The sequence below is a fragment of the Paroedura picta genome, chromosome 10 (assembly GCF_049243985.1).
Source record: "Paroedura picta isolate Pp20150507F chromosome 10, Ppicta_v3.0, whole genome shotgun sequence".
Classification (NCBI taxonomy): domain Eukaryota; kingdom Metazoa; phylum Chordata; class Lepidosauria; order Squamata; family Gekkonidae; genus Paroedura; species Paroedura picta.
In genome coordinates, this window is record NC_135378.1 from 37,807,239 (window position 1) to 37,828,343 (window position 21,105).

Sequence of the window (21,105 nt, forward strand, 5' to 3'; positions counted from 1 at the left end):
GGTATAAGTAACACCTGCACCAGTTGCCAGGAATTTGGAGGTGATCTTCACATTTCTTATCAGGTACTAAGATCCCCTCAGAAGCAAGTCCAAAATCACCACCACTCTGGCTGTCTCTGTGATCAACTTTTCCAATTGTTGCTTTAAGATGGATAAGAAATATTTTAAAAAAATTGTTTCAATATACTTTCTTTGTTTGCATACAGGGAACTCAGGTTTTGTTGTAAGTTTTCACCCACTTCACAAAGTTCAGGTAATGAAACTATATGGACAACATAGTACATTGTAAGCAAATAAAATCTTGTCTTCCCTTCAAGAGAGAGTGAATTAGCATTCTCTTTGTGCCTCAGACTTGTAAGATTAGTAATGTTTTTACCTTCCCTTGAATCACAGGGTCTATAAATCAGGAGAAAGAGCCTTCATACTTTTTAATTTAGATTTTTTTTAGAAATTGAAAATTGAATGATGTATGAAGATGATGACAGTATTCATTTTAAATAAGTAGTCAAACATGACATTCATGAAAGATGTACAACCTGACTTGCATATTAACCGCAGGAATTTGTAGTGAGACTGTTCATCAAAACTATCACATTTATGAACATATTGGGCCATCCAGCACAATATAGCCTGCTCTGACTGCCTTTCCAAAAATTCAGAAAAGCCCTGCTTCCTGAGAACTTTTTTTCCAACAAATGTGTCAGGCATTATTCTTTGTATCTTCTGCATGCAAAGTGTGAACTCTAACATTGAACAACAGCTTTTCTCTTAAGAAATTGTGGGTGTTCATCCTAAATAAATCTATTAGCTGAAGAAAGGTATCCATGTTATAGTAGCAGTATTCCAGATAACAGTATTCCACAGCAAATTAGAAATAAGAAGAAATAAGAAGACTGGTTTGCAAGACAAGATTTTTGTTGTGAAAGAAGGCTGTCAGTCACATCTATCAACTCCAAATGGATATTGTGCATTGTACAATCTAAATTGATGCAGTGGTTGATAGGTACAAATGCACATCTGAACATTAGGGCAGACACATCTGTCCCCCAAATACCCTATGTTCACTTCCCAAATAGACTGTGCTCAGAGCTGCAGACCTAGTAATGCATATCTGTAAGTCAGTCCTGCAAGAAGCAAAAGACAGAAGCAAAAACCAAAAGACTACCGAACACAAATTCTAAGAAGAGTGTGGTTTTCAGAAACAGATCACAGGATGTACAGATGCAAACAGTGGAAAGTGACTAACTTAAGCCCTTAGTGTGCAAGTCTGAAATTGTGTATAACTATGCAACATACCCTGAAGGGGGAATGAGTAGTTGCAGACATGTTTCTGTACTCACCTATCTGTCTGGCAAATAAATCTTTAAACTTGTTACCCAGTTGTCTTCCTGTTTGACTGTCGGCTAGACAGCGAATCTGGTGAATTACAGAACATTTGTCTGCAACATATTGTCGTTCAAATTGTAAACCAATGCTACTTATAGTTAGTCTGAATTGTTTGTTTTCCCTGTATTATCTGCGGTCATAAAAGTATCTGCTGATGGTTGGTTTGAAAAACAAAACGCTTGTGCAAAAGCTTACTAAACTTGGGTTTAATATATTATCACTCACAACACCTAACATTTATATAGCATTTTCAAAACTCTTTTACACTATTACCTTAATCCTGACTAGTCTGCAAAATGGGTGGAGATTTGGGAGTAGTACCTGGTGAGGTCAGCCTTTGGGGAGGGAAAGGAGGTCAGCCAGCAGGGATGTGATGCCATACAATCTGCCCTCTGAAGCCGCCATTTCCTGCAGGGGAACTGATCTCTGTAGTCTGGAGACCTGTTGTAATTCTGGGAGAACCCAAATCCTATGTCTTTATAAAATAGGTTGGTGATACTGGAAAGTGCCATCAAGTCACAGCTGATGTATGACTACCCCATGATGTCTTCAAGGGAAGAGACATTCAGAGGTAGTTTGTTTTTGCCTGCCTCTGCGTAGCAGCCTAGGATGTCCTGGGTGGTCTCCCGTCCAAGTACTAGCCAGGGCTGATCCTGCTTAGCTTCCAATATCTAAGGAAACTAAGCTAGCCTGGGCCATCCAGCTCAGAGCAAAATACAATAGTTTTATTGGACAGCAAGTGTCCATGATTTTTCCTTTCTTCACCAGTCCTTTTAGACCAGGATCCCCCAATTTGTCTTAATCTGTGGGCATTGCTGGAATTCTAACACAAGGTGGAGGGGCACAGCCACAAAATTTTATTTACTTATTTAGATATCTATACTGCCCATTTCTTTGCAGCTCTGGGCGGTTATTTGTAAAAGTGGTTCCTGTGAGAGGCTGAACCACACACAAAGAAAGCCCAGTGCAGAGGACAAGAGGAGTAATTTATAGAGGAGAGAGAGAACTGAGCCAACACTGTGGTGGCAGCTGCCAGCAGAACTGCATAATTTTAACTTTCACAGACAGTCCCATCTCCAGTGGCCAGACAGAAGCCCTGCTGGACAGCAGTCCCAATGGCCACACCCACTGTCTAAAAACACTTAATGGGCACCAGGAACAGTGTCAGTAGATTCTGTGGTGCCCATAGGTACCATGTAGGGGATCTCTTCTTTAGACCCTGGTTTTGTTCGTTTTAAAAAACAGGCTTTACTTGATTTTTGAATCAATATGCTAGATTAATAGACTTTACCCACAGTAACTGCCCAGATGTGGGAGGTTAACATCTGACAATAGCCCTGTGCTGTGGAGGCCTAAACTGTGAATGCCAATGCACAAATATGGGTTATAGCTTTCTAGCAAGTCATATAAAAGCAGAAGTAGTTTGGTGGTGACAAGGTACACAGAAGTGGCAATACCAGTCACAAACCTATCAGCTATCCAACTTATTTCACTCTACTGAAATGTACCATATACAAAGACCACCCATGTAAGGTGACAGGGGGAAAAAAGGGAAGAAAATGCTTCTCTTTCCCCCAAAGATCCAGTGTTTGTAGTCTTATGTGTAGGCTGGCCACATGTACCTTTTTGAAGGGGACATTTTCCAACCATATCCTCATTTTCATTAAAATGTCATTTTGGTCTCCTTTTAAATAAAAGACATACTTGCTATAGTGTTAGTTTGCATCATGGAAGTTTGTGAGACGTTTTATGACAAGAGGTTGAAAAACCCAAATTTGCTGGTAAGATTATTTCATTGTAGAAATGTTCATGGTTCGGTCGTGGGGAAAACAGTCCCCCCCCCCACTACATTTACCTAAATTTTTGCATGGGTTCTGCCACTGAAGAATCAGGGTAAGTATAATATGTTTATAAAAGTTTTTAGAATCATCTTACATTCATGAATACAGAATATTTAACCCCTTCCTTGTTTTGCCATCACAATGTCCCCTTTTTTTTATCTAGGGAATATGGTTAGCCTACTTATGCTATAACAAGAATTTTAGTTTAGATACTAAGATCTAAACAAATAACACTGGGACAAATGAAAACTTATCTCTCATTCCATGCAGATTCCAGATGGCCTAATTCAAAAAAGTGCCTATTCTTCACTTCAGCAGAGAATCCAAAATATTATGAAAGAGAAAGAAAAAGATATTACAAATGAAAACACAGAATGACAGAAAAGATGATGTAACAAAAAAGTACTGAAGTTCTTACATGAAAGAAGCTGAAATGAATGGAAATGCTCCACAAGCAAACATTATGCATATTGCCTATGCTCTCCACTGATCTTGGCTCCCTAAATAAATACAAACTTTCCATGAGGTGAGGCATTCAGCCTATTATTTTTTCCAGTAAGCACAACTGCCATGTGTGCTCACACACACACACATTGGTGACTTGCTCAAAATATAGTAATTTCATTATTTTATTTCATTACTATATTATCAAGAAAACCATTTTATCAAGAAAACCATTGCTTCAAATTGCTGAAATCTTCAAAAGCAGCAATGTCATCTGAAAAACATCATCGCGATAAATCTTTATTTGAAAATGAGCCTCTCTCACCGGTGGAGGTAGGTAATGCTTATTTAAGAATTAGACTGCAAATTGCCCTATATCTTGAAATGCTGCTTTTAACCTTCTGACAGCCACTTATCTTCTCTCATCTTTTTTTGCGTATGGGCTGTTTTCATCACTGAATGTATTCTCAGTGCCAGTGACAATAACAGCTTGTGATGCATGCAACAATCAAATATTAATAGTGTGCTATACTGAAATAGTAAATATTGTATTATGCTTTGCATTTTGTATAAAGAAGGCTCAGCGTAATTTTCCACAATAACCATCATCTCACAATATAATTGTCAGAAGTGACCTATGACACCAGAAAACCTATCTCTGACCATTACTTAGGTTCAACAACTTATGCATGTTGCACATTTAGATATGTTATGTGTGTGTGTATTTGTAGACTGGCAAAGTCGGGCAGAATGCATATATTCCAGACATTTCCAATTTAAAGGGTCTTTGGTAGCAGAGACCTTTTTCATATACAGGATTTTTAGCAGTGGGACTCAACCAGCTGTTTGAAAGAGGAAAAGCCAGGTTGCCCCAGTTGGGGCATTACTCCAATCCTCCAATCTTCCCCCCAATCACAGAGGAGGCAAGAGAGGGGTAATGTTGGGTGGGTATTCCTCAGTTAAAACCCCTGACATGTGGAGTAAGATAGTTTGAAACAAAGAGATTATTTGTAAAAGACTCTATTTGTTGAAAACCAGTACTCAGTAATGGCTTGGCTATGCTTAAGAATACATTACAATTGCTTTCTTTAATTGCCTCCTCTCATTTTATGAAAGGAGAAAGTGGAAAACATTTTAAGGAGGGCAAGTCTTGTACTCTCGTTTTGTCTCCAAGGTAAATAATATGCTGCTGTTAATTAGTTTAAACAACTTATCCACATTATTTCTTTTCACCTTTCTCTCAACATTCTGGGAAATAGATTTTTTTGGCCACCCTTGTGCTCTTTCTTCGTTGCAAATTCCGTTTCCTATGTCTTCTCTTCCTTCCCACTTTGTTGTTCTCCTGTCTCCTTATGACCTCCTGACTTTTTCTTTCTGTCTCTTATGTTAGCTTTCTTTGTTTCTGTTTCCACTCTCTAAATCATTGTACCACCAAAGGCTTTGTTGTCACAGTGCTGGAAAAATTACAAGACAGACCAGACTATTGCTGCATCTCCCTCTGCCAACTAGCCTGCAGAGAAGGGACTCTACTGGAGTGTGCAATTTCTCTCTCTCGGTGTTTTTCAGTTCAGGTTTATTGGACATTAACTTTTGTTTTTAGAATTTTAGAAAAAAAAGCACAAGACCCTAATATTACTAGAATATTTGAATCTGACTGGTTTTGGAAAATCCAATTTTGGGGGGAAGATCCCATAGACCCAAGTTGGAAAAAATAGGGGGAGAGGGAACAGCAGCAAAGCGGCTAAAAACAGCCGAGTGGTGGCTCAGCTGGGGCTCTTTTGGGGCTCTTTTAGGTGGTCCATCTGGACTGCCCAAAAGAGCTGCCCAAGCAGACAATCCCGAAGGCCCAACAAGGCTCTTCTGGGCAGCCTGGTTTAAACTGGACTGCTCACATTACGCACCAAGCAGTCAATCCTACAGAGAAAACTCTCCCCACCTGCTCTGCTGGGCGGTCAAGTTTACGTTAGACTTCCCAACAGAACCTGCCCCGGAGCCAATCCTGTGGGGAGTACTCTCCTTGTAGGCTTGGCTGGGCAGTCTGGTTTAGTCCATACTGCCTAACAAAACCCATCCAGGAACTGGTCCTTCAGGAACAGATCTCTCTGCAGGGTTGGCTGGGGCAGTTTGGCAGCCAGGTTTGCCAAAAATTCCTGAATATATCTGGTTTTTTTTCTGGTATTTCACCCCAGTTTACCTGAAAAATCTCAGATATATTTGGGAAGCTGAACTATGACGGAAAAATATCAATAAGGTATTTGTTGGGTTTATTTTTGGTTTGGGTGACCCTGAATGTACACCCCTAGACTGCACTTCAACCAACTACACTTCTTGTTGAGCTCCTCTAGTACAGCAAAAGCAATATGCTTTCATTGCTTGGTATTAAAATTAATGGCTTTCTGTGTTCTTAGGCATAGGCTGGCTAAATAATAATAATAAAAGTGGTGGTTGTAGCAACTGTACAATAATAGCCAATATATAGCAATTGGGGAAATTTAGGCAACAAGTGTGGCTGAGAGGGCAGCAGCCTGCTGAAGAGATCCGGAGAGCATGAAACTCAGGAAACTTCAGTGTTATATTGGTTGGTCCTAATAAAAGACATGATGTGGCTTTTGTTCCTTGTTTTGAATCTTACTGGTGACCAATAAGACTGCTTACAACTTGTTCTTTTGAACTCTGGTGCTGGAGAAGACTCTTGCGAGTCCCTTGGACTGCAAGGCGAAAAAACCGGTCAGTCCTAGAGGAGATCAGCCCTGACTGCTCCTTAGAAGGCCAGACCCTGAAGATGAAACTCAAATACTTTGGCCACCTCGTGAGAAGTAAGGACTCCCTGGAGAAGAGCCTAATGCTGGGAGTAATCGAGGGCAAAAGAAGAAGGGGACGACAGAGAATTAGGTGGCTGGATGGAGTCACTGAAGCAGTAAGTGCAAACTTAAAGGCCTAGAGGATCATTGTCCATGGGGTCACGATGGGTTGGACATGACTTCGCACCTAACAACAACAACAACAACAACTTGCTCTGCATAGTCCCAGAACTGAATCCCTAGCAGTGAACAGGAGCTAGGTCAAAGCAGGCCCCTCTAGGGCCCACCTGCCTACCTGCACTCCCCAGTAAGCACATACACAGCCCCCACCCAAGATTCCCATTCACCCAACCCCAAGGACTTATCACACTCTACTTCAGCTACCAGCAACACAGGTCAACCATGGAACCTCAGCTGGCCATTTTGGGAGAGGGGTGGGTGGGTCAACATGACCATATGTGGCCATTTAACCCAATAAACGTTTTATACATTTTTAAAATAAATAAAAAAATAATTATTTCCCACCAATTTGGGAAACCCTTTTAGGGCCGTCAAAAACCCTAGATGAGAAAGTCTGTTCTAACCACTATACCACGTTAATTCTTTTCATCTACACGGGAATATTTGTCACTACAGTTTGAGAATGACTCATTTGGGGTAATGCTGTTCTGCAATGTTAGCAAATGCACAAACTGAGTTCCGGATAGTGACTTGCCACCTATAACTTTTCATCCTACTGCCTTTGTTTAACGTCTGCTATGAAAGGAGTAAATAAAGTGGAAGATGGCTTCAATTCTATATTAAGTAACTCGCACTAAATTATTCTTGGATGGCCTATTAAATGAGAATTGTGATATTACATCTGAAGAGATGGGAAAACTATATATGCAAGTGAATTTAATCCATTAACTGTTTTATGGACCCCCAAATCCTTCAAAGCGTGTTCCCAAGTGCTCAGCTTTACATTTAGGTTGCTGAGGCAGGTGAAATATCTGTAATATCACTAGTACATAAAGAGTTCCCTGTTGAATAAAGAGAGAAGGAAACTCCTGTGTATTGTATATATCAGCAGGTATTTATGATGCAATGCAGCATAACCATAACTGAGCAGAATCGAATCATATTTAGTGATGAAGTCTCCCAGTTAGAAATTTTATTCCTTAGTCATTGGATGCATAAACATACAGATATTCTAGATCATCTTCCCTGTCTGGCAGTGTTGCAACACATTAACAGTCCCCTTGTTTCCTACTTGGCATTTTGTTGCCTGACACCTCAAGTTATTCTTCATCACTTTTCTATGATTTAACAAGATCCGGTTCTGAAGTACAGTTTTGCAAATGCAGTCTCTCTGCATGATTTCCTCATGAATGCAGAAAGGTATGTGTGTGTTTTTCCTGATTATTTTTAAATATCTAATCTATCTCTCAGTCAGAGGCTTCTTAACCTAAATAAAATCCAAATGGTCCATAAATGTAAACAAATTAAAACAATCACTTAAAATATAGCAATCAGCATATTCAGTAGTCAGCCACATTCAGTACATCCCCACCAACTGAAAAACTAGCCTATTACTTGCAAACAGCCCAGCTTGCCTATGTGGATGGTATGCTTCTGAGCATGCACAGAATGCCTTTTACTGACCAATGAAAAACCACTGTTAAATTCCTGTCTACATATTCCCCAACCTGAGATTAGAACTAGAGAGATTGACATGGAATCAAGATAGGGTTAAATCTCCAGATGCTCTCACTTCAGAAAAATAAGCATTTAACTGCAGAAAGACGAATGACTGCTGAGGGAACATATCCACACAATATCCACCACCTTGCCAGATGTCCATGGAGAGGGGCTCATGGTAATTGTAGTATGGGCATCTGGAGAGCCACAGTTTGCCCCCTCCTCTAGGATTTAGGCAAAGCTTTGATTCTGGACAAAACTCCAACATACAAAGATATTTAGGTGGATCTATAAATCTAAGTCAAAAATAATTCTTTCTCTGTGTGCTGAGTGTCATTTCCCTGCTAGCTGCTGCAACTCCAACTGAGCCCCTAGAGGGCGCTCCTGACTCTGCACCTCCGGTTGAGACTCCCAATCCAGATTTCCTGCCTGGGCCCAGTACTCTCCTGTCTCAGCCTGGAACCCTGGCAGACGATAAGTAGCAGGGGTCCAGCCAAGCTGAGGCGAAAAAGTCGCCTCCCACTTTGGACAACTCGTTGGAGCAGCAGCACATTTGGACCAAGGCCAAGATCTCAGCAAGCCTGTAGCAGCATCGTCAGAGGAGGTGATCTACCTTGACAGCTGTCAGAAGATCAGGACTCTTGGCTCACTGTCAAGGTAGATGGGGCCCAGCTGCAGTTCCTTCTTCTGATGAGGGTTAGGGCCAGCTGCAGACCCTCTGGCTGACGACTGCACCACCAGGTTTCTGGCTATATGAGAAAGACCTTGAGGCAAGGGCCTCTGTGGGTGCAATGTTTATGTTCCCATTCATTTCAGTGAAGCTCTGCCTGCCGGACTCTTGACTATGATCCCAGCTCCAGACTACAGTTGGGCTTTGACAGTTTCTCTGGCCCCAGCCTAGCTTGATTTTGCTCCCTGCCCCACTTTCTGTGAAGTCTGACTCCCTTGGACAAAGGTTTTTTATCTCATTATTCATTTTATTTATTTTATTTATTTATCATACTTATATACCGCCCTCCCCGGAGGCTCAGGGCGGTTTACATTATAACAGAGAACAATACATAAAACAGTCTGTAACATGTATAACTGATAACTAATAATTGTAACCAAAATAACAGCACAATATAGTACTACAAACAGGTCCAGGGCTTATTGATGGGATTCTGAGGGGGGTGGTTTATTGATTGAATTCTGAGGGGGGGTGGGGTGGGGAGCATGTTAACCTTGTTCAACTTGTGTATCCATATTCCTCACTATGTATTTTATTTGTGATAATAATGTGACTGTAAGATATTGCAATGTAATGGAATTTTGAGTTTGACTCCTTAGCCTTGGATTAAAGGTAAAGGTATCCCCTGTGCAAGCACTGAGTCATGTCTGACCCTTGGGGTCACGCCCTCTAGCATTTTCATGGCAGACTCAATATGGGGTGGCTTGCCAGTGCCTTCCCCAGTCATTACTGTTTACCCCCCAGAAGCAAGCTGGGTACTCATTTTACCGACCTCGGAAGGATGGAAGGCTGAGTCAACCTTGAGCCGGCTGCTGGGATAGAACTCCCAGCCTCATGGGCAGAGCTTTCAGACTGCATGACTGCTGCCTTACCACTCTGCGCCACAAGAGCCTTGGATTAGTGACCAGCAATTCCCTGGCAGGAATGTTTCACAGTTGTATGGTGACGGATGGAGCAAGCAGCATATGGGGAGGTGAGAGCCTTTGATCACCGTTAACAGGCAGTTTGGTCTCTCCTTGTGTTTTTGTAAACTACACTGAATTCAGAGGATTGACTGGCTGTTTGGATAAAGGATTATTATTGGCTGAATTTAGTTGTGACACAGTCTACTGATGTAACAGAATTGATTTTTGCTATATATTCCCTGTCATATAAGGACATGATAGCCTGATAAAGAGTGCTTACACTCAAAAGCTCACACCCTGAATAAATCTTTGTTGGCCTTAAAGATGCTACTGGACTCTGATTTTATTGTACTACTTCAGACCAACACGGCTACCCTTTTGAATCTATCCCTTGGCTTCTGACCACCCAGACTGGACTCTGGACTTCAGCAAACTCTCTGCTCTGGTACTACCACCTAGCTGTGCAGGTGCAGCCTAGCAGGGCAGCATACTGAAGTTGTAAATTCTTTGCACATGTATAGGCTGCTTTTTCCTCCCTACATAGTAATGACCCAAATCTATCTATCTGGTTTTGGGGGAGAAATTCAGAAATTAAGGAAGTGACCTTCAGGCTAATGTAGCTTAAGAATCTTTCATATTTGTAATTAAACAACAGATTAACTGCTATATATCTATCCTAGCCTCCAGCTATCCCAATTCTATGGGCATTTAGGTCATGGAATGGAACCTGGTGATGTAGCATTAAATAGCACCATTCATAGGGTTTTATGCAGCATGGTATTGTTGAACATTTATAGTCATACATGTGAAGACATACAGACTAATGTAAAAGATACTCCTTAACTTATACTTAACTTGATTGCCCTCTTGGATGCAACCTTGTTTATCTAGAGGCTATTTTTAGTGCAGGAACACATTAAAAGCTGCATTAGTGCTGTGCTGATTATTTATCTAGTTATGCTTAATTTTTAATAATTTTTATTCTGCTTTTCTCCCAAATCAGGAGCCAAAGCATTCTCCTCCAATCTACTAACAACAACAATCTTGTGAGGTTGTTATGCTAAAATAGCGATCCGCAACCTGGTGGCCACGGACCACATGTGGTCCTTCAACTAATTGGAGGTGGGCCCCAAAGGATGCCCTTCCCCCCCCCGGCCCTTTACAACACACTTCGGGTGTCATTGTCTCCCATCACTCCCAGATGGGACTATCTAGTTGCAGAGAAACAAGCTCAGGGTTCCCATTGATTTGTCATTGTCATGAGTTAAAATTTCCATTAAAATAAAATGTTCCTTATGTTCATTGTTGTGGCATGTCTATATCTTATTTTGAAGGGATGTTTAAACATTATCATAGTGATCAGAGAACGTTAGGGCAGTGGTTGAGAGTAGAGGAGTAAGCTACCGCCCACCCGGGCCTCATTAAAAGGCGTTGAGTGGTCCCCGGTGATAAAAAGGACCACTGTGCTAAAAGACTGTGACAGGCCCAGGATAGGCATGTCAGCCTCCAAGTTGAACCCGTAGAACCCCTGGAATTACTACAGAGATCAGTCCCCCTGGAGAAAATAGATATGTCATAGCCAGTATCAGGTTGCAGCATCCTTCACCATTCTTCTGAGTAAACAAAAGCCAAGGGAGATTACAAGATTCAAAATAATTCCAATCCATGGTACAGGATTTCCAGAGGTCCGGTATGATGGTAGTCCAGCTCAAGAAGCCAAGGTTTTCAGGCAGAGATAAGTCAGCACATCAGTGTGTAACTTGCATCACATCTACACCCCACAACATCCATTGAAAAGTTTTATACTTAAATGCCAGTTGCTGAGACTCAATCCTGTAACAAATCACTCTCTTTCATCTGCTGGATTAAAGCTGGGGGTAGAAGGTGACTCTGTACTAGATCTTAGATCTGTTCTAGCTCTTGGCATGCTTGCATCTTCACCTCTTGTTTGTTGTCTTCTGTTGCCTCTCGTCTGGCTATGGTGGCTCCGTTCTCGGAGGAGTTTTCAACCTTGCAGAGTCCTGACTACCTCATGACAGGATGCTTTGGAGGGTGGACTCTATGGCACTGTACCCCACTTGTATTCCTGTCTTTTCCATCCCCACATCTTAGGGGCTTCCCAATCAGGAACTGGCAACTAGGGTTGGATGCCTGAAGCGGCCAGTCTCTCCCGGCACAGCCAGTGCCGCGCAGTGGGGGGGGGGAAGGGGGGGTGTATATACGTAGGCCTGACGCCCGCCCCTTCTCCCCCCACGGCGCGGTGCTGGCTGTGCCAGGAGAGACTGGCTGCTTTGGCCGCCGAAGCAACCAACCCTACTGGCAACCTTATCTCCAATCCCCTGCTGGTGACTAGGAGGATCTGGCTACCCTATGGCCAGGATCACCAGGATAAGCTTCCAAGATAGAGAAGGAATCCGAAGCCAGTTGTCCCAGGTTCTGGTCTAATCACTGTACCCCACTGAAATGGAAGCGAAAAAATGGTTCCATGACAGATGTATTGTTCTTCTTTCTGAAGAATTCAGGAAGAGCCAGTATACCACATATATGTAGAGGAGGGGTCATGAATGGGAAACCTTCCCACCAGAAGTCACTGTGTACTATTTCTAAACTTAGGTTGTGGAAAAATGCAGTCTGGTTTACAGCAAAATAATTCATTATCTGCAAAATAAAGGACATTTTAGGCTCTTCCCCGTTAAAGAAAATCTATATTAAACCCCAGTAGATACAAACATGTGATAAAGTACTTTGTATCTAAATTGTAAATATTGTGAAGGGACAAATGCAGATATTGTTACTGCATATTTATAATTTCATATGCTTCATCTTTTGGGTCACAATTTATTCCACACCTAAACTTAATTAAATCAATATGTGCTTGGAATCAGTGATCCGTAAGTATACATAACTGAGCTCTGGAACTCAGCTTTTATCTGTGATAAATGTTTGAGACATATTTTATCCTTTAAATTACTTTGCCTTGAGGCTTTGCAGGGTCATAGGTAGGGGATTAGCTGGCCTTGAAATGTAAACAAACACATCAACTCTAATTCTGCTTCATATACTATGACTGCAGATTTTGGATCTTTCATTGTTTTTGACTCGGTACCAAAAGTCAGACAAGAACCGCATGTTTATAGTAGTTTTTAAAGCCTCCACTGCACACACTAGAGAGAATAAATGAAATGGGGTGAGGAATGAAACAGCAATACAACAGTAAGATCATGGACATGATTCCTATAAAGTTCCTCTGGCTCTCATGGGCCATGATAGGACTAGCAATCTTGCAGAGGCAGCCATATTTCATTGGAGGAGGGGGGGGAATGGACGAAAATTCCTTCCGTTACTCAGCAGCCTAAGTTTCTGCATTATTCACAGTGGCTTTAGCTTCACCAGGGACCCACTTCAAAGGCTTCATGCAGTTTAATGCTGCGGCTTGGACTGAAATTTAACAAGCACATTTCAACAATGGCTGTGAACATTTAAGAACCCTAAAGGGTCTGGGTTTTGTATTAATTTTAAAAGCTAAGTATAATTTTTCATTTGGATCTGAGTCATCTCAGTGTGGCCACTCAAATTCATCTTGACACTAGCATTTATAGATACGTAGGAATGGCAATCTATATTTTCAATGTCCCCATCAGATCGTCGTTTTGAAAGGAAATGGTTCCACTACATCTTTAGAACACACACACACACACACACAATTCTTCTGAGCAAAAAAAACAACACCGTTATTCAAGGAATAAAGAGAGAGACAAAAATCAAATGTAGAATTAGAATTCCTATGCTATTATTTGAAATAAATTGTTCAGTGTTGCTCATTATATTAAAAAAGTTTTTTGGGGGGTTGACTACATGTTGTGGGAACCTAAAAGCTCATTCCCTGAAATGCACAGGGAAAAAAACAGAAATCTTTTTATATAACTTTGCCCACACCTTCTTGTATGCATTCTAACTTTTAAATAGAGAAATGTGGGATGCCGTATCTCTCCTAACAATATTTCTAAAATTTAGTCCCATTTTTTTTAAATAGGGGAAATGCTTACAAAATACAGACTTTTAAAATTCTACCTAAAGAAGTTTTAATTAAATTGCTCTCATGGCCTTTGTTTCCAGGACTTGCTGCTAAAAAGACAGCTATATTTTATGTAGTCATGTGCTACCTATATATAACCAGTAAAACAGACATATAGATTTATAGGGACAATAATCATAAAAAAGCAAGCTTACCTATAAAGTATGATAGTAGTATTGCCAGTAGCACGGAGACCCCTACAGCACAGAGCGCTGTACATTTCCAGCTACAGTACTTTGAAGACTTCTTAAATTTAAAAGCACTTCTTGATAAGGTATTCCTAGGTAGTGGCCGTGTAGGAGGGGAATAAACAGAGCCGGATGCCATTGTGTAACCCGGTGTTGCAGTACTGAACAGTGGTGTTGTCCCTGTTCCTGTTTTGAATAGGAAATGCCTGCAGAAAACAAAAGTTTATATTTTTTTAAAATCACAAATCAACATGTATACTAGGTTCAGAGCACTATCTTCATAGTCTTCTAGGAAGCATCTTAAAATTTAATTGAGTGATAAAAATTTTGAAACATGTTACTCTAGTGCACAGATTCACATATGCCGAAGATATTCATCTACTGGATTGGGCAGGGTTTTTTTCTACAGGAATCAGAGCTACAATCCTAAACAGGTGATTGGTACCACAGAATCTACTGGATGCAAAACGGGAATACACTTGTGAAAAACTATTTCCACATTCAGATCATTCTTATCAAGTCAGCGCATGATTGTAACATAATGATGTACAAGACTCAATAAAACATAAAAGGAAAAATATTAACATCTTAGTTTATTTGAAAAAGAAGTTCTGGGTTTTATACTCTGCTTTTCACACTCTGAAGGACTCTCAAAGTGGCTTACGAACACCTTTCCTTTCCTCTCCCCACAACAGACATCCTATGAGGTAGGTGAGGCTAGAGAAAGCTCTAACAGAACTGTTCTGCAAGAACAGTCCTAAGAGAACTGTGGTTAGCCCAAGGTCATCCAGCTGGCTGCATATGGAGGAATGGGGAATCAAACCTGGTTCTCTAATCCACAGCTCTTAACCACTACACCATACTGGCTCTCCTTTGGCAACCAGAAGTTTTGTTAGGTCCAACATGGTCAATGTGGCCAGTTAAAAACCTTGCTTCTACTAAAGAACCATGACAGAGGCACCCCATCAAGCTTTGCTCATTGTTAAAACACTATCAGTGCTACATCAAAGCTCTCCCTGTCCTACAGGCCGTGGCTCTTCTTCCATTATTTGCTGCCTGACCCTCCTACCTCACTAGCAACATGCTTGGTAAAAGGTATCATGAGACAATCACTCAACAAGCGCTCCTGACAAAAGGTCTGACATGCACATACTCAAAAATCTCTGTGTCCAACTGCTGCGAGGAAGAACTGCTGTGTATAAATTTTCCAGCAATTACTATTCACCATTTAAGTTCTGGGAAATGATGAACAGGTTTTCTAGCAGATGTGCTCCTGAACAGCCCTTAACAACACTGAGTTTCCTAGTTTATTAATTCAATTATTACATTTTAGGCAACAACCTACATAGTTGGTTCCAATAAGAAAGAGAAGTGGCTGAGCCTTCACCAGAGGGTGGCGGAGTGCTGGCCACCAGGGAGGACACAGGCAGCGTATTGGGCAGTTGAGGAGCACCCGCTTGTATTCAGCCAGCTGCGTGCTACCTGGGGGTGTGGCTAAGCCTTCAAAGAAGGCTGCCTTGCCTCTTTGCCACTCACTGGGGCATCAGCAGGAAGCCAACAAAAGTGGTTTGTGTGTCTTCATGAGTGTGTCTTCATAAGAATTCACTCCTGCTAGGCAACAAGAAATTCAAGATCTCCTGATTCAATTCTGACACTGTTAATCATTGTTACAGTTGGTGGGAAACACTCATAATTTTGAATTCCTACTAACAGAGTTTTGCTTTAATTAGGTGTTTTCCAATAAGTATCACAATACGCACTACCATCACCACCACCACCAGAAGAGCATAATGCAACACCTTGCACGGGATAGAAAATGTATTGGAAATAATACAATGTGAAAGAAAATAAATCTACTGAGTACCTAGACGCACACCATGAACAACTTTAGCCAGTGAAAGAAAAGGGGTTTTATGCTTATGAGTTCATCTGGTTTCCTAAATAGAATACCATACAATTCATGAAGGAAAACTCATAGTTATTTTATTTTAAAGCATTTATGGAACTAATTATGCATTAATTGCTGCTCTTATTCGGTTTATAAGTCACAAAGTTACATTTATGTGTGCACAATAAAGAATGCAACATATTCTCAATGTCATCTTTGAGACTCCTAAATTTCAAGAAGATGCTTTTGATGTGTCAGAGAAAAACAAAAAAGGATGAGAAGACTGCTCTGCCAAGAGAAAAAAGGTTTAACTGTTCATGGTGATTTGGAATACAGTTCTCCCTGGAACACAATCAATCACACTTGCAGTTCTTGATTAGACACTGGTTTAAATAGCAAACATGGTACATCTAAAATGGCAAGGATCATTTAGATCTTTTATAATGCATGCCATTATTACAAAACATTATTTTTCTAGGACTTATTGAATTCCTTGCAAAAACAACATTTTTAATATTCTGCAATATTTCTGGCACAAATTCTTGAGGTGCTATCTGTTTTAGTTACCTCATACATAAAATGTGATTCAAAGACTCCTATTGGTGGAATCTCCCCTCTCCCAGGGCCAACTGATCCTCTTGCCCAGGATTCTGCAACCTCCTCCTCCCTCAGGCATCAGAAGGTAGACATCACCAGCCAAACAACAGACTGTGCTAGCCAAGGGGTGTACATTCCTTTTAAAGGGGCGCATGTGAGGCAGAGAGTTTTCCTGTCAGCCTAACTATCTGGAGGTGAACTGTACTTCCAGACCCCACCTGGAGGCTGGCATCCATAAACCTCAGTGGGATACAATGCTATACAGTCACCCCTCCAAAGCAGCCTTTCTTTATCCTCTGGAGATTAGCAGAAATTCCAAAAGATCTCCAGGTCCCACCTGGAGGTTGGCTGTTCATGGTCTGGAAATATTCCTTGAGATTTGGAAGTGGGGCCTCAAAAGTACATAATGCCTCCGCAGCCACCTAACCAGCTACATAGTACTCCCTGACCTATTTCAGGTCAAGAAAATATAGCAGAGAGGTTGCCAGATTGGTGTAGGTTCATGTTCTGGAATTCACCACTGCTTAAGTGTGCATAAATCTGATTAGGGTCAAGACTGCTGTGCACGGAGAGACCCCCTCTTAAGGGTTGCCAGCTTCCAAGTGAGGCACGAAACTCACACCAAACCATGAGCTAGCACCCGTTGTATTACAGAATGCAACAGGCTTTACTATTAGTTGCAATATAAAAATGAATAATTTATTTTAAAATATGAATTTCTCAAGCTAATTCTAACAAACCACAAGCAGGTTTCCTACTGCCTTTCTTGCTATAGCTCTATATGCCCTAGAAACCTACTCTGGACATTTAGATCTCCTGGGATTTCCAGGCAAAGGATACCAATTCACCTGGAGAAAATGGTCACTTTCAAAGATAGACTCTATGGCATTATACCCCACTGAAGTCTCTCACCACCAAATTCCCAGGTATTTCCCAGCCCTGAGCTGGCAACCCTAATGGTATATTAGGGGGTACAATTACTTCTCAAATAGACAGAAATACTCCTCAGCTCACACAAGGACAGATTTGGGGCCAATCCTTAGAATTTCGTCATACAGCCATCTCATGTGCGTACTTGGTTTAAATTTTTCAAGCGAATCATGGCTGGATATCACAAAGATAATTCTATCATACCTTTCAAGTAATTTGAAGAGCTTTTCGGTTTAACACCACCACCCACCCACTTTAACACTACCCACCAGCTCAGCTGTGGAATCAGACACTGGATTAGCAAATAATAGATTTATGAATCAAGACTTAGCAATTGCATTATAACAGAAAGCTTATAAATGAAAAAAGCTATATAAGCTTTCCAATTAGCCTGTTAGAAGAGCTATGTTTCGAGACAGCATATTTGAAAATGTAAGATAAGCTCAATAAAACAGAAGAAAATAGTAATGACTCGTGGGGCACATGATGTTATTGTTGCATGAAAAGTTAAAATTTTGACAGTTATAAAATAGTTAATTTTAAATTCTTAAAGATGTCAGATGCCCCTTGTTTTGGTTTTTTTTAAATGAACAAATGATTCTTTGATTCTATGAAATGCTAGGATGACATTTAAGCTTCTCATTTTTTTCCTTTTTGCTGTTTGCTGTCCTTGCTAGTCCTTATGTTTATGGCATTTAAAGAATGATAGGCTAGTTTAATGATGAGTAGGATATTATGTGTTGTATATGTCTGTCTTTTTAGAAGCATATAGCCGAGGAAATCTATCACAAGCTCCTTAGCAGAGAACCAGAATGGAAAAACCAGTTAAAAGAGAAAAGAAAAAAAGAACGTGCAGGCTGAGAAAGTACAGAAGTTGGGTAGTAAAATCAAATTAACTGGAAACAACATCTTCTAAAGAACAAGGAACAGCTTGTAAATCTAGCCAGAGGCACTATTTCTCAGACCACCGACTGGAAACGTTGCAAAATAAATATCAACCACATTAAAAGACAGCAACTTATCCATCAGCTTAAGAATACACTGAAACAGCTACGTACACATTGATATGGTTTGTGTTAAAACTGATACATAACGAATGTCTTATATTATAACATTGTGAAAAAGTCGCTCCAATTTCTACCCAAAATACTCATTAAAGGAGTGTGTGTGTTTTTGTTGGGGGCGGGGGTGGGGGCAGGGGGGAACCAAGTCAGTTGGGCATGAGATAGAACACAAAAAAATTGTTTGTTTTTTACAGTCATGGACGGTGTTATGGATTAGCCTAAAACACATGCATGGTCAAACAAAAAGCTTCAGTCTCAGTGTGGCATTGATGGCAGGCTTCTAGTTCTCACTGTCGTTTTCTCCCAAGGTGTGCTTGTCAAATAGGTACTCATTAAAGGTTAAAGCAATAAAATCTTGTGACATATGACATAATAATAATTTTCATCTACAACTTAATTGTTTTTGTGTATAAATACAGCTGGGGCATGGACTTTAAAAAGCCGTCCCTTTTCTTTAAAGTTTTATACAGTCAATGGCAAAATTAAGAATTCCCTCTAAAGTTCAACTTTAGAACTCTGATGGTTAGGTGGTGGCACAGAGGCCAAATCTTGTCTGTCAGCTGGTCTCAGTTGATCCCCAGACACCGCTAGGAAATCCTTTCAGGATGCTTTCTAACCTTGGCAATATGGCTTTCAAAATTATTTGATTGGGAAGGGCCAATCTACCATTTCTGTACCATCTTTCACCTTTCTGAAGTTCCAAGGATTGCATACTAGGGCCTCACATGCTGATTTTTGCCTGTATAACATAGATTCCTACTGAATCACAGGGTAGTTATGCTGCTCAAGCCAAATCAGCACAGGAAACACTGCTTCTGACTCAGCAGGCATCATACCACTTCCAGTGTGAAAGAAGATAGTCCAGACATTTCTCCTACTGGGACATCTGCTTCTTTCACATTGGTTATATTCCTACTGGCTACTGGATTCTATGTTTCAGGGCAACTGGGATAATTGTTTGCTGCCATACTAACAAGGAAAGCTTCAGGATCACACTGAAAGGTTTTGGCTGTCATTGCCTGGAGGCACCACTTCTAGTTATTTTAATTCTATGTGGATCAAAACCAATATAACCCTGTAGACTTGCTTAATAATATTTCAAATTCTGTGGTTTTTATGAGGTATTCTTTTATATACAGATGGATTATAACAGTTGTTTGGGACAAAGAAACCTTGCTCACCTGCAGCTGCTAATATAAGCTAATACTATTCCAAAAACATTGTAAGGAACTTTTTTCCTCACAGGAACATGTTGTGATTTAATCTGTAGTAATTTGTATGCTGGTATTTTGTGATTTAGTTTCTAAATCTTCTAAACTTCAAAATAAGTTGCTTATTTTTGGTATTAAGCTGGTATTGGCAAATACCATGTGGTTTCAGACAGTATTCTGGAACTATTTGTGTGGGATAGAAATGTCCTAAATAAAAATATAAAACATATCAATGACTGCTAGAATCCTGAGACTTATTTTGCACAATTGGTAGATGTAAGAATTACTATTTTACTGATTTCATTTTTCAGAGTTACTGATTGAGAACAGGTCTTACATGTTCACAACAGATTACATTCTAGTTGAAAGTAGTTGAATGTAGATGTCTATACGTGTTTTGTTTTTATGGCATCTGCCATCAAAAATAATATTTTAGGAGATCAGGGCCCCATCGGAGCTGGTATAGCTCCACAGGGTCTGCAAGATGAAGCTTTCCCCCAAAGCTTTTGGTGGAGGCCAAATACTTTATAATATCTATGATGACTTCCCGACAATATGCCCACATAGAGACACCCAGTCTGGAAAAGTAGTGACTAATTTCTGGGAGAACAGGAGAACAGTATAAAATTATTATTATTATTACTACTACTACTACTAGTCTGAAAACCCAATGCATCCAGGAATGCAAGGGGCGCTAGTGGTGCCCCCCTATGGCAGCCGCCCACCCCACCACAGGCTGCCTACCTTTGTGTCCTGACTTGGCCGTAGGTGTGGGCTTGCAGGGAAGGGCATGTGGGAAAGTGTGGGCAACATAAGCTGGAAGAGTAGATGCTGTGGGAGAAGTGCAGCAACCCACCACCTTCTGCCAGCTTCTGCTGCCACAGGATCTCAGAGCTGGGTGTTACCTCCACTGGCGGCTTGCACCGCTCCTGCTGGTGCCAGCTCCCCCCACCTGTGGTTGCTGCTGCCCTCTGGCTCCTCCGTGGGCTGCCAGGGGTGGAGGCTTCTGCGGTGGGTGGCGGTCTCGGCAGCAGGTTACTGGGGGCAAGAGCTCCCGATGCTGCTGGCTCCTGGTGCTGCCAGCTGCTGGCTCTGTGGGCTGTAGGGGCTTCCAGAGCAGGCAGCCATGTGATCAGTGGGCTCAGGGGGGCAGCTGTGCCACTGCCACTGGCTCCTGCTGGCTGCGTGCTCATGGTGTCTGCTGCCACTGGTGGCTCCTGGCACAGGCAGATCTTGATGGCTTGTGGTGGTGTGGACTGACGAGGCCAGGGGCTTCTCGTGGTGGTGGGTGCAGCTATGTGCCCCATGGATTTGTGCTGGCAGTGCAGGAGTTGGTGCACTCTGAGGTCAGTGGTTAGGTGTTTT

The 21,105-nt window shown here is 41.3% G+C and overlaps 1 protein-coding gene across 28 annotated transcripts in view; it reads right to left on the bottom strand.

Annotated features, from left to right (window-relative positions):
• The window catches only part of TENM3 (teneurin transmembrane protein 3), a 1,688,047-nt gene that overhangs the window by 140,876 nt on the left and 1,526,066 nt on the right, over nt 1-21,105 (bottom strand). For all 28 annotated transcript variants that reach the window (XM_077302333.1, XM_077302335.1, XM_077302356.1 and 25 more), the window contains one exon: nt 14,018-14,256. In XM_077302333.1, coding sequence (XP_077158448.1) covers nt 14,018-14,256 — 239 coding nt within the window. The remainder of the gene's footprint in view (nt 1-14,017; nt 14,257-21,105) is intronic.